Source organism: Acanthopagrus latus, chromosome 2, assembly GCF_904848185.1.
Source record: "Acanthopagrus latus isolate v.2019 chromosome 2, fAcaLat1.1, whole genome shotgun sequence".
Classification (NCBI taxonomy): Eukaryota; Metazoa; Chordata; class Actinopteri; order Spariformes; family Sparidae; genus Acanthopagrus; species Acanthopagrus latus.
Genome location: NC_051040.1, coordinates 541440 through 556179, shown reverse-complemented (window position 1 = coordinate 556179; position 14740 = coordinate 541440). Strand labels below are relative to the sequence as shown.

Genomic DNA, 14740 nt, shown 5'->3' with positions numbered 1-14740 from the left:
GGACGTAACAGAGGACTAGATGAGAACGTTGTGCCGGTATGTGCGTCATTGTTTTGGCAAAGAGACACGCTTACGAAGCACAGTTTAAACTGAAAGCTGTCAGTTACGCGGTGGAACATGGGAATCAAGCAGCCGCGAGGGAATACAATATCACTGAATCCATGGTTCGCAAGTGGAGGAAGATGGAAAACGAGCTGCGACAGGTCAAGAAGACTCAGCTGAGTTTCCGCGGACACAAGGCGAGATGGCCCGAGTTGGAAGACCGACTCGAGCAATGGATTGCCGGTCAAAGGACAGCTGGAAGAAGCGTCTCTACAGTCACCATACGACTAAGGGCAGTAACGCTAGCGGAAGAAATGAAAATTGAACATTTTCAAGGAGGTCCGTCTTGGTGCTTTCGCTTCATGAAACGGTGCCATCTTTCCATCCGGGCCAGGATTTCAATAAAGCACAACCAAACTCAGTTTTGCTCCCGCTGCCTTTTTAAATACACACACTAGCATGCATGTTTTACCGGTGTGTTTTACCATGCCCGCGCCCTATGGTCCAGTGCGCCTTATGTATTTGTTAAATACAGAAAAAGCACCCGTAACTGAAACCGCGCCCTATAACCCGGTGCGCCCTATGGTCGTGAAAATACGGTACCCTGCTAAGAAGTCGAAAAACTGAGAACCCCATGGTTAATCCTGAAGTTACCGTGCTAAGCACATATCCTTCTACATTCAAAGGCCCCAGGCAGCTCTCCACTCTGCTTCAAGAAGAATGCATGCCTTGTCCATTTTAGATGAAGGAGACAGATGTGCCAAGCTGCATAAGGGGGACGGCTCTGCTGCTGACCCAGTGTCTCACCTGTCTGTCTCCTGTCATTTTCATGTTTTATTGTTGTTTTAAGTTGCCACTGCTGTCCTGCTCTTTGACCTCAAGATGTTTGTGTGTAAGTGTTGTTGTTGTTGCTGTCCTGCTTGTTGTTTTTATGAGACCAAAGACAAATTTCCACATTGTGGACAACAAATGAAACTAACTAACTAACTAATTAATCCTGCTAAGATCAATCTAGGCAGGAAGTAAGACACTGGAATGCCATAAATCATCCAATTTTCAAAATTAAGTCCGTGCAGACTTGAGGTTTTCAAATAAATAAATATAGACAATACAATACAATAACATACAAAACCAAAACATTTGAACTACTGGCATAAAGCTCTCTTCTGGAACACTCCTGATGGGGTATGAAGCTGCCTGGTGGAACACAACAATTAACAAAAACAAGCTAAGGAAAACTGATTGAAAAGACCTGGAGAACAATTAATTCTTCCTAGGCAGTTGGATTCACGCGATCATGTGATCTTGGAAGACCATCTTACCAGGCCTAAAGCTATGTGCTAGTGGCTGACAGGGCATTGGTCGTACAAATCAGCATCCTTCGAGGAACTACTGGAAGCTACAGGTGTGATTTAGGTGCAGCAAACACCGCGAGAGGGTGCTGTAGCATCAGGTCATTGAAAGAAGAGCAAAGAGCAGCACCAAAGTTTAAGTGGTCAACTGGCTCAGCTGGTGGTGCTCTCCTACTGATGATCTTACCGTGATACACCTGACTGCTATGATTTCTGTGGGAACTCAACATAACCTGCTTATATTTGTGAATGTTAGTGTAAAGTGCCACCTGTCTACCCTGTGACAAACTGCTGGCCCATCCACAGTACCCTGCTCCTTGGCCACCTGTGCTGAACAACATCAGCAGGTACACATGAAGGACAAGAGTGGAAGATAACTAGATAATTTAATAATGACAAAAAACATTGCTTTTTCTTTATTCACATTCCTCATTGACTGTCTTGAAATTAGTAATTATTATTATTAAAGTTTCTGAAAACAAGCAGCTGTTCAACTAAGTTTTCTTTTGTCTGACATTAGTGAAACATGAGAATCAATCAGAAAGACCTTTCACAATGACGTCACACTGTTGCTGTGGGTTTGTTAAAAAGAAGTCAGCAAACTCTCCAGTTAGGAGATACTAACAGTGTGACTGCTGCAGGACAACAAGTGGCAACTCAAGCACAGACAATATCATAGATGTTTTAAGTTAAATTTGAAGACTGTAATTGACTTTTAAAACGAAATGGCACATTTAGGGGTGTTTGTTGAAACTGTTTCAGTGTTACTTCAATAACATGTTCATGTGTGGTCGATGTTTAAGTTGATGACATTTCTAAAAGTCTGTAACAAAAGGTAACATAATTAACTTTGGTATGCTTTGTAGAATTCTGATGAATCAAAGTGAGGATCATGATAAACTCAACACAGATTTCATATTTCACACTTAGCGCCTATTTTGACACTGGACCATTTAAATACTTGTATTTCATGATTATTTTGTCTTTATATATTGTAATTGTTTGTTCCAACCTTCTGCTCATCGTGGTTATCTGTATGAACAGGAGCTTACATGAACCTATGTACATGTTCCTGTGCAGTCTGTTTGTAAATGAACTGTATGGTAGTTCAGGGTTGTTTCCGTTCCTTCTGACTCAGATTCTCTCTGACATTCACACTGTTCCTGCTTCTCTTTGTTTCCTGCAGATATTTTGTGTACACTCTTATGGAGCTGTTGAATATTTAAACTTGGCCATCATGTCTTATGACAGATATCTTGCCATCTGTTGTCCTCTAGAATATAACACACGAATGACCTTTAACAAGATTGCCATGCTTATTGCTTTAACATGGTTATATCCTTGTTTTGCAATGGTTGTTTTGCTGTCTTTGAGTACCCCTTTACAGTTATGTGGAAACATTATCAACAAAGTGTACTGTGCTACCCACTCTGTTGTTAAACTGTCCTGCTCTGACATCGGTTTAATTAACATATATGGACTCATTGCCACTTTTGGTACAATCCTTGGTGCTTTGCTTTTAATTCTCTACACGTACATGAGGATCCTTATAGTTTGCTTCTCCGGTTCTAAACAGACGAGACAGAAAGCCGTCAGTACCTGCACACCTCACCTCGCTTCTCTGCTCAACTTCTCGTTTGGGGCTAGTTTTGAAATATTACAGAGCAGGTTTGATATGAACACTCTACCCAATATGCTGAGAATATTTTTATCTTTATATTTTCTTACATGTCAGCCACTTTTTAATCCTCTAATGTATGGGCTGAAAATGTCCAAAATCCGTCTCACGTGTAAAAGTCTGTTATCGAAAGCAGACTATTAATATTTCATCTAAGAGGTTTTCTTATTTGTGTAACTTCAATTAGACCTTTGTCTAATGTAGATCATTGTACTGTTTTATAACATTTTAACATGACGCCAACAATACTCCTGTTAAAGCTGGTATTTACTAGCAGACAGGAAATCAAACTTACAATGACAACTATATAAGCATTTTTATATTGAATAACATTGTGTATGTAACACATACAGACACATATCTCTTTGTTGGTATCTTAAACTGTTAACAAGTCAGACTACGAGACCTTCAGATTTGCACGACTATGATTAAATTTCATTTCATTTCTTTCTTCTTTTTTTCTTAACCTTTATTGAGTTCATTTTAACACTCTGTGATATGTTTCCTCCCTCTCGAGTCCGTTTCCTGAGCTGCTTTATGATATGAATTTATAAAGATCTGAAATGAAGATGGCCAAACAGAAGACAACAAATTTGACAAGTCATTGCCAGTATGACAAGCTTAAAGTTAATTGGCATGGCAGACTTGTTGTGATTTTAATTAAAATAAAACAATAAAGTAATGACGTTTTGTATGCAGGTTGGGGTTTAAATCCTCATCTCAAAGAATTTGTTAATTGACCCCAAAACCACCCAAAGATCTAAACTAGATTGCACTTCGTAAACTTGATTTTGATGTTGATACAACATGTGACATAATTTGGGATCCTGATGGACAAAATGCTGTGGGTGGAAATAAAGTCAGGGAGCTGAATGAAGGACTCTGCTTGGGAGATGTTCTTTGGCTTTTACTTTTCTTGTGGGCCAACAGGACATGGTGTTCATGCTCAGTTAGCAGGATGAGGGACTTGGCAGGCCCATCAAAGTGGATGCTTCAGGGATTATATGTCAGTTTCTATATGTGGAGATTTGTTTGTGTAGGTAGGACGCCATGGACAAACCAGAAAGAACCTTTAGTTCAATGTCCCTCCAAATACCACATGTTCTCCCAGCTCCTATCCATACTCTCCCCACAAGTCCAGCTGTGTTGCAGTTTCACATTTATTCTTCAGCATGCCTGTCCTCATCTTCCACCACCTGAACCTCCATCTGCAGCCTTTGTGATTGTGTTTCTTCTGCTTTTCCTGGTGGTTAAACCCAGGTGAAATCTGACTGTATATCCATCTGTCCTAGAGGCAGGACCATTCCTTGGTTTCATCTTCTGAGACTGTTCTCAGTTTTACTTTATTCTAAATCAACGGCCTAAATAAAGTCTGTGCCTCATGTTCTGACACCAATCTGTGATTCTGGACATTAGAAATCTAAAAGACTTAATTATGTAGGAATCCACAGGAATCTGGGGAGGGCTCATGTTGGTAGCTGTAGAGCTTTGGACTTACTGGGTAGGCCATACATTTTTTTATGTTGTGAACATCTCCTTTACTGACACTGTGATTAAGTTCTGCTCTGTACCAACCTTCTTCCCATACAGTGTGTATGATCTGCCCACCTATCAGGGAATTAACCAAACTGTAAACTCGGTTGTACCTGGGAGCTGGACTTCTAGATTTGGATGATTTTACATTTTGGCAGGTCTGACAAATATCAAAGGTGTACAACTGCCAAAGTATAAACTCTACCTGTGTTGAGACCCACCAGGTCCTCCTAGTTTCATCTGCCTTCACAGGCTGACCATGCTGTAAGAATATCCACTGATGCTCAATTCCACTGATCGTCAATGTTCTTGTGTGCATGGATTATATGTATATACTATTTATTATCATTATTATCATTATTATTAAGAAGAAGAAGAATATCAATAATAATAAGAATAATAAGAATAATAAGAATAATAAGAATAATAATAGGCTGCACCAACACTTCCTCCAGGGTTATGGTGAGATGTTTGCCTTGGGACTGGGACCTTTTCCATTTGGCGTTGCATAACAAAGTTACACTGGTGTTGTAGTTGACCTATCTTTAGGTTTAAAAGAAGTCAGAGGAGAGCATCAGCTCAGTTGTGAGGGACTCACAGTATGACTACAGCAGGACAACAGGTGGACACGCAAATTCACATGTTGTTACAGACAAGTTTAACCAAATCATTATTGTGATTTTAAAAGGAAAATGTTCCATTTAGGGATGTTTTTTAACAAATGTTTCTGTGATAATCAATGTGTTAAGCATCATTACATTGACTTGTCTTCATTTGTGCTGTATGTTTGAGTTCAACTTTGTGTCCAACTAATCCAAGTTGAATTTTTTTTCAAATCAATTATAAAAGTGAATACAACTCTTTCTTTGTATGTCCAATATAACATTTGTGAACCTACAGGAGAGTCATGATAAACTTTACACAGGTTTCATATTTCATTCTCGCTGCTTACTTTGACAATGGAACTTTGAAATACTTCTATTTTATGATTGTCATGTGTTTATATATTGTTATTGTCAGTGCCAACCTTCTGCTCATCGTGGTTATCTGTATGAACAGGAGCTTACATGAACCTATGTACATGTTCCTGTGCAGTCTGTTTGTAAATGAACTGTATGGTAGTTCAGGGTTGTTTCCGTTCCTTCTGACTCAGATTCTCTCTGACATTCACACTGTTCCTGCTTCTCTTTGTTTCCTGCAGATTTACTGCATTCACACTTATGGAGCTGTTGAATATTTAAACTTGGCCATCATGTCTTATGACAGATATCTTGCTATCTGTTGTCCTCTTCAATATAACACACGTATGACATCTAACAAGATTGCCATGCTTATTGCTTTAACATGGTTATATCCTTTGCTTGCATGCATTGTGATAATATATTTGAATTCCCATTCACAGCTGTGTGGTAACATCATTCTTAAAGTTTACTGTGATAGCCATTCTGTTGTCAAGCTGGCGTGTTCAGATGCCCATGTGGTTAATATATATGGACTACTTGCATCTTTTGGCACAATCTTTGGGGCTTTAATTTTTATTACTTACACATACATTAAGATTCTTCTAGTTTGTTTCTCTGGTTCAAAACAGACAAGACAGAAAGCTGTCAGTACCTGCACACCTCATCTTGCATCCCTCTTTAACTTTTCTATTGGGGCTAGCTTTGAGTTATTACAGAGCAGGTTTGACATGAAAAGTTTACCAAATATGTTGCGAATTTTTCTATCACTATATTTTCTTACATGCCAGCCACTTTTTAATCCTATAATGTATGGCCTGAAAATGTCCAAAATCCGTGTCATGAGTAAAAATCTCATGTCAAACGTCAGCTAATGTGTTTTTTTTCACAGATGTATTTCTAAGCATTGTTGCAATCTGACCTTTTAAGTATTCTATTGTAGATTGTGCATTTTGTTCTATTTTGACAAATAAATCAAATTAATCCAAATATTTGACCTGTTTTGCTTGTTGAACCACAAGCAACCACAATACTATCAATGAATCTGTACAACACATTTATTAATGGGAGCCTGCACCAAGTTGAGTCACACTGAGACATAAGCTGACGGTAGAGTTAGGTATTCATATCTGATTATTTTATGAATACTATAAAAATGTTTCATGCCCATGCCTATGTGAAACTACCTCAACAAGGTTTTGGAGCATTTAAAAATGTCTTTAATTATTTCAGTTTCAGTATTTATTCATCTATTTACAACCTCTTCAGCCCTTTTTTTTCTGCTGTTAAAGACGTCTCAGATCAAACGTATGCAAACAAGTTTACAGTGTTACATAAAGTACACTCCTGTTAAAAAACAGTTGTTGTGTAAGACAGAATGTGATACTTTGCTTGTCCTTTTTGAAAAACAGTCAATTAAAACAGTACGAGGACAATATCATAGTAAGACTGGTAAAGTTGTGGAATGCTCAAATAACACCTGTTTGAAAGATTCCACAGGTAAAAAGGCTTCATCAGTAACTGGTGACAGTATCATCAAAAGGCTCAGTGGTTCAAAAGCAAAGAGGAGGGGGGAGTTTAAGTTCACGTTCCTCACACAAACATAGACTCTTTGACATCTTCCTCGGGCCATTTTTTAGCAGTTTCTGTAGTGGCACTCGGCAGTTTGTCCTGCTGGGGGGGAACTTCGGCTGCAAAAGTAAGTGGGCGTTTAGTGTGTGCTAAGTTGCATCTAGATGAACATCCAGACTCAAAGTTTCCAAGCAGACCATTGCACTGTTAGTCCTGTTGTGGCTGATAGGGGTATATTATTTCTATGTGGCACCAACATCAGATGTTACAGTAGTAGTTCCAGTTTTGGCAGCAGCTGTATTAACAGCAGTCACTCAGGCCTATGAGAGGAGACAGAGCGCCTGTGTGTCTGTGGCTCAAGCTGTGTGACGGGATAATGTTCCCGAATCCCTCTCACAGTGTCCATCACCAAAAAGTTACACTTTATTTTCAATGAATGATGATGGAGTTACAACAATAATATGCCCCCAGCCTTTATGATCAAAATAAAAATAGAATAAAACTACATCACATCAGAGGTCTTTTCAATCTCTCAACAACTTCTGTTGTCCTCAGAGAATCCTCAGAGCCATTATCATACATGTGTGAGCACATTATATGATAAATAATCCGATCAATTATGACCACTGACAGGTGAAGTGAATAAAGCCTCCCACACACCGCCCAGACGTCCAGCTCCCTTATCCGACTGCTCTGTTGCCTCTTGTCTGACCCGTTCAGCAGAAAAGTTGCACTGAAACACACATGCTTCGACGTGCTGCCTGCTGCACAGCAGCGTGTACGTTCTGCGCTTGCGCGAGATGCAGTAAGTGGGTGGCGCTTGTGTTGCGATTTGTAAACAAGAGGCTTATGCACGCAACTCTCTTTACTTTCGATCAAAACGAAACTTAAGTATTTCAGATAAAAACAGCTGCATACTAAACATGCAGTGAGGCATTACCAGACAAACACAAATTAATTTGTTCTGAATGGACATAACAACTAGTCTCGTGCTGGTACTGCAAAACATGAAAACGAGGGATGACAGAACGGAATGCATAGAAAAAAGCAGCGCACACAGTATTCCGCCCTTGCACACACCGCGCTGATTCTCTAGCACACCACCAATCAGAACGGCCATTCAGCTGGCACACAACCAGTCGGTGAATCCAATATCTCAGACATCCAACGGCCCTCCTCCTCAGACTTCGCATGCTCAATCGGATCCGACAACGTCCGCACGGCTCCGAAAGCTTCCGACGCAGCTGAACACACCGAACAGAAATGTTCCCGACCTTGTCCCAGTCTCTCCAAACGCTTCAGACATCTAACGGTTGGGCCGGTGTGTTGCTGCCTTAACGCTGATTATCATTTCATAATGGCATCTGTTAGTGGGATATAATAGGCAGCAAGTGAACATGTTGTCCTCAATGTTGATGTGTTAGAAGTGGGGAAAATAGGCAAGCATGAGGACTTGTGCAAGTCTGACAAGTGCCAAATTGTGATGGCTAGATGACGGGGTGAGGATCACCAAAACCGCAGCTCTTGTGGGGTGTTCCCGGTCTGCAGTGGTCAGTATCTGTCAAAAGTGGCCCAAAGAAGGAGCAGTGGTAAACCGACAACAGGGTCATGGGATGCCAAGGCTCACTGATGCATGTGGGGAACAAAGGCTGGTCTGTGTGGTCCGATCCAACAGACAAGCCACTGTTGCTCAAATTTCTGAAGAACTTAATGCTGGTTCTGATAGAGAGGTGTCGGAATACACAGTGCAACGCAGTTTGTTGTGTATGGGGCTGCATAGCCCATGCTGACCCCTGTCCACCACCGTAAGTGGGGGCACAAAAACAATGGGCACGTAAGCTTCAAAACTGGACCACGGAGCAATGGAGGACGGTGGCCTGGTCTGGTGAATCATGTTTTCTTTTACACCACATAGATGGCCAGATGTGTGTGCATTGCTTACCTGGGGAACGTATGGTACCAGGATGCACTATGGGAAGACTCAGCATCCCTCAGTTTGATGCTTTGGGCAATGATCTGCTGGGAAACTTTGGGCCCTGCCATTCATGTGGATGTTACTTTGACGAATACCACCTACCTAAGCATTGGTGCTGACCATGTGCACCTTTTCATGGAAAAGGATCTCAGTCAACATGCAAAACTTCCTCAGCCTCCTCAGAACATTCAGCCCCTACTGGACCTTTTTACCAGCTGCGTGGTGTTGAGTGACCAGGTGAGGTCATCACTGATGTGGACACCCAGATATCTGAAGCTGCTCACCCTACTTCAAGCTCCCGGATGTACCGTGGCAGATGAAGTCTCCTCTTCTTCCTAATGTCCACTATCATCTCCTTCGTCCTGTCCCTGTTGAGGTTGTTGTCTCCCACCATGACATCAGACTGGCCACCTCCATCCTGTAGGCTGCTTCATTCCCACCAGTGATGCATCCTATCACTGCGATGTTGTCCGCAAACTTTAGGATGGGGTTGACTTTGTGGGAGCGACACAGTTGTAGGTGAACAGGGTGTAAGGCAGTGATTCTCAAACTGTGGGGGCATGAGAGGCAGGGTGGGACACAAAGGTCTATTTCCACTGGATACGTTACTTTTCAAAATAAAACACTGCGTGTTGACACCAGGACACAAATCTCAAAAAAGAGACAAACACAAGCTCTTCTGCTGATCTTTCGGTCGGTAAGTAGCAATAAAAACTCCATATCTGGTAAACATTGCTTGTTCCACACCACGAGTTGTTGATAAACACACACACACACACACACACACACACACACCTCCCCCTTTGGCCTTACCGGAGGCTGCAGTCCGGTCTCCTTGGTGTATGGAGGGAGTCTATAGCTGAAAGGCACAGACTGTGGCTTGTCTGAAAGCCAGGTCTCTGCGAAGATTAGAGAACAGCACTCTCTTATTTCCGCTGTGTTGTAATCCTGGCTCTCCTGTTTTCCAGAGATTGCACATTAGCTAGCAAGAGGTGGGGTAGCGGTGGTTGGCTAGCGCAAGCTTTCAGTCTAGCATGAAGCCCTCCTCTCTTGCCACGCCTGAATCGCTATCTCCACAGCACTCTCTCCTGAGCTAAGATAGCTCACTTGAGCTCAGTGCTTCGGGGCCTTCCCGGGGGTTGAGGTGGCGGCCGCTGTGGTGGACAACGTGTTGTAGCTCCAATGGTATAGAATCAGTAACATCATTCAATTAAAATATTTAATTGTGATTGTTTGCCAATTAATTGGATATTTTTATCTGGGGCGGCTGTAGCTCACTGGGTAGAGCTGGTGGACTGGTGATCAGAAGGTCGCTAGTTCGTATCCCGGCTCCCCTGGCATGTCGAAGTATCCTTGAGCAAGATACTGACCCCCAAAGTTGCTCCTGATGTGCAGATGGCACCTTGTGTGTAAGGGTCCTACGATGAGCTGAAATGAGCTGGCAACTCATCCAGGGTATACCCTGGCCTATGCCCATTGTGGATTTTGGCCCCTGTACTGTATGTATATTATTATGTAACAATTCAGAACAAGAGATACTTTCCAGAATATTCTCCAGAATAATCTCAATGGTACTGCTCACTCAAAAAATCTGTTGATATCACTGAATAGAACAACCTCAAACCCAACCAGCAATAACAGTTATGCAATGTTAAGCCTGCGGGCTGTGGCCACACATTAAGCTATCTCTGTTGAAAGTTTGTCTCATGAAGAGTTGTCCAGGCATCTGTTTCAGGCTATCAGCATGGACTGAGAGGGGGAGGAGGGCTGTCTGCATCAGCTGTGTGCATGGCCAGCAGGTGGTATTTGAGCCTGGACGTACTCCATAACTTAATTCATGAAAACAGCAAATGCTAAAAACTTAGTTCTTGTCGAGAGAACCAACTGACACCTTTGAAGCTGAACTTTTCATTCACAGGACTCTTTTCAATATCTATTTCAGCCAAAATAAAATTAATGAGGTTAACCCTGTTCAAAACCTCAGTTTTGGCCTGAGTCTTCAGTTCCTTTACGACTTCTGATGTGTGTTTGGTTCATTTTCCTATTGGATCACCAGACTGCACCCAGGACCCAATCTTCTGCTGATGATTTTAGGTTTTCATTAAGAATTTGGAGATAATGCTCCTCCTTCTTTATTCCATTTACTTTCATCAGAGCAGCAGATCCACTGGCAGCAGAACCACCCCACAGCAGAACACTACCAGCACCATGATAGGTTCAAGCTACAAAGCAAATTTGTGTTGCACTCATTGATCACAGAAACATGAAAGCTGTAGTAATCAACTGAAGACTCACACAACGAATACTTTGTTTATGATTTGATGGAAACTTCTGACCACAACATAAAGGTTACGAAAGCCGGCATAGCAGTTGCATGTTACTGTCCAAGGTGTTGTTGCAGAAGCGTACACCTTAATGTGAGGAACAATTTAATTAAATAAAGACGTTTCACGAGTCACAAATCTCATGCATTATTTTTTTTTAATCAAAAAGTTAATTAACATGGGTCCATTAACGTTAAAGAACATAGGAAAATCTGTAGGCTACTAACAGCCTACATTTGTAATGAGACTTTTACATATGACAAAGATTTTAGACAGTTTGAGCCCATACATTACAGGGTTGAAGAGTGGAGGACATGTAAGAAAGTATAAAGATAAAAATATTCTCAACATATTAGGAACACTGTTCATATTAAACCTGCTCTGTAATATTTCAAAACAAGCCCCAAAAGAGAAGTTGAGCAGAGAAGCGAGGTGAGGTGTGCAGGTACTGACAGCTTTCTGTCTCGTCTGTTTAGAACCAGAGAAACACACTTTAAGGATCCTCATGTACGTGTAAAAGATTACAATTAGAGGACCAAAGACAAAGAAGGCACTAATAATGAGTCCATAAACGTTGTTCATGGTGGTGTCATAGCAGGCCAGTTTCACAATAGAGTGATAGTCACAATACACTTTTTGAATGATGTTTCCACACAGCTGTAAAGGAACAATCAAATATGCTGTACAAGTATGTACGAAAAACATGAGTAACCATGACAGAACAATAAGCATGGCAATCTTGTTATATGTCATGAATGTGTTATATTGTAGAGGATAACAGATGGCAAGATATCTGTCATAAGACATGACAGCTAGGTTTAAAAGTTCTACACCTCCATATGAATACACACAGAAGATCTGCAGGTAACAAAGAGAAGCAGGAACAGTGTGAATGTCAGAGAGAATCTGAGTCAGAAGGAACGGAAACAACCCTGAACTACCATACAGTTCATTTACAAACAGACTGCACAGGAACATGTACATAGGTTCATGTAAGCTCCTGTTCATACAGATAACCACGATGAGCAGAAGGTTGGAACAAATGATTAAAATATATACAGACAAAATAATCATGAAATATAAGTATTTAAACAGCCCGGTGTCAAAGTAGGCACTAAGTGTGAAAAATGAAACCTGTGTTGAGTTCACCATGATCCTCCATCTGGTTCACAAGAACACAAAGTAATAATTTTGTTACATATTAAACTGGGAGTTATACTGTTTGTTTATATGTGCTTTACGTTTTAACTGCACTTTGTGCAAAACAAGCAGAAGTCAACGCAACAGCACAAAACAGATTCATCACAATCAATATCATTTTAGTAAACAACCCCAAAGGGAACATTTCCTCTCCAAAGTCTGTTCAATGCTGACTTCAAAATGACAAAACTATGTTTGAAAATGTGAATTTGAGCGTCCACCAGTTGTCCTGCTGCAGTCGTACTGACTCCCTCCAAACTGAGATGGAACTCTGCTTTAAAACTTTGGAACGCAGAGGAAACCTACAGCAGCAGTGTGACCTCATCATAAAAGACTGAGGTTACTGATACTCATGTTTAATTAACATCAGCAAAAAAACTAATGATGTAGAACGCCTGCTTTTATTATTAATATAAAGAAATGGGAATGGTTTACTCCTAAATTAAAAAAACAATTTTAATCAATATGTCCCCCCTCGATCATCTACACCCACTTGTCTTGTTAAGGTTTACATATATCATAGGCATTACACAGATGGGCAATTTTACAAACTCAGTCTCGTCTTTTAAGTCACTTTTGAAAACCCACATTTTGAAAGTTGCTTTAAGACATTTTACTTTGTCTTATGACATGTTCTTGTTTTATCAAAGTATATAATAATTCATACTAGAACACTCAATACTGACAAGGAACAGCACAGCTTTCTTCACTGAGTTTTTATTCTGTACTGCCCTCCTGAATTTCAAACTAGTATTTGGTCTGCAAGGTTTTTGGTTTTTTTTTCCTTCACCGGACATTAATTTAACAGCACATCAGTAGCTGATGCATATTGTATGCTTTTAAACTACATTGTTTGCCATTTTCTGGACCGCCAAGTCCTTTTTATTTGCTGTTAGTTTTACACTGTAAAACATTGTTTGTGTTTGCTTGTTCTTCTTTGTGCTTATCACAAGCTGATTTGAGCCGCTCCACTCTGCGGACCAAAAGTGTTAGCTTTGCCATCATGTGAGGATACAATAAGCCGCATTCCAGCGAAGGATCAGCCAAAGGTGATTAGAGTCTGAGTTTGTTCACCAGAAGCTAAGTGACAGGAAAGCGAGTATTGTGTCTTGTCTGTATTATGTGTATAGCTGTTTCTCTGTGACTTGTTGGAGACTTATGGTTAATGAATTTGTCTTAGTTTCTTGTTTCATAGTTTAACTGCTGTAGCTGAATGATGGATTTGTCTTCACCGAAGTATAAATGATTTGATTAATTTGCTAACATTAAATATTCTATCATCTTGTACAGAGCAGTTTTCTCTGATTATTTTATGCATATGTTTTGAGGTACTGGTTGTGATGGTCAGCGCTCAGATTAATTTCTTTCTTTGTTCTTTTCATTCTAGATATTTCACAAATATTTACATTTAAAGTGAACATTTCTTTTCAGAATGTTTTGGGTCTACTTAATTGGTCTCTGATTACAGGGTGGGCCTGGTTGAATTATATGATTATTAGTTTTGATTCAATTGTTTCTAATAAATACTATCAATAATTCTTCATTTCTAATACTCACACCTGCCATACCATCAAGTTCAACAATGGTGCCATGTGTGAAGCCATCGTAAACCAGCTAAATGCAATATTCATGTGCAATAATTCAGAATGATTTATTCTAACATCGAAAAAAATGGGGGGTGAAACCTTTTATTTTGGTTTGTAAATTAAGTACTCCTAACTCACCAAATGTATTCAACTGTGGTTTGTATATTGCTGTAGTATAGTCGTGGTTGTCGCTTTGTTCGCCCCAATTACTTTAAATGCTAGTTCAATTCTCAGGTCACTAACACTATAACTTTGGCTGTCACTCCTCAAGAGTACTGAAGTTACGTCTTTAACATCCTAATAGCATAGGCTGCACAAGAGTAATAAGCATAAGACCTACTAACAGGTAAGATTGTAAGTTACAGGTAAAGCCTCTCACTCTCAGCAACATAACAGTCCCTCACATCAGTTTTTGAACCCACTAGTTATTGCGGCTACTTCAGTAAAATAAGTAGACAAAACCCCAGTGTGACAGGAGCCGGAGCTCGGAGTCAGACGATGCAGCCCTGCAGGATGCGA

The 14740-nt window shown here is 40.5% G+C and overlaps 3 protein-coding genes and 1 pseudogene across 14 annotated transcripts in view; 2 read left to right on the top strand and 2 right to left on the bottom strand.

The window, feature by feature from the left end:
• Positions 1–14740, bottom strand: part of LOC119033671 (olfactory receptor 52K1-like) — a 126517-nt gene that overhangs the window by 76232 nt on the left and 35545 nt on the right. The gene's annotated exons all lie outside the window — the stretch shown is intronic.
• LOC119007653 lies at positions 2287–3188 on the top strand (annotated as a pseudogene).
• Positions 5513–6439, top strand: LOC119007646 (olfactory receptor 142-like). Its single transcript, XM_037077447.1, has one exon. It carries the CDS (start codon positions 5513–5515, stop codon positions 6437–6439), a length of 927 nt encoding a protein of 308 aa, XP_036933342.1.
• LOC119007636 (olfactory receptor 11A1-like) lies at positions 11658–13858 on the bottom strand. The gene has a single exon (XM_037077438.1). It carries the CDS (start codon positions 12585–12587, stop codon positions 11658–11660), a length of 930 nt encoding a protein of 309 aa, XP_036933333.1. The 5' UTR covers positions 12588–13858.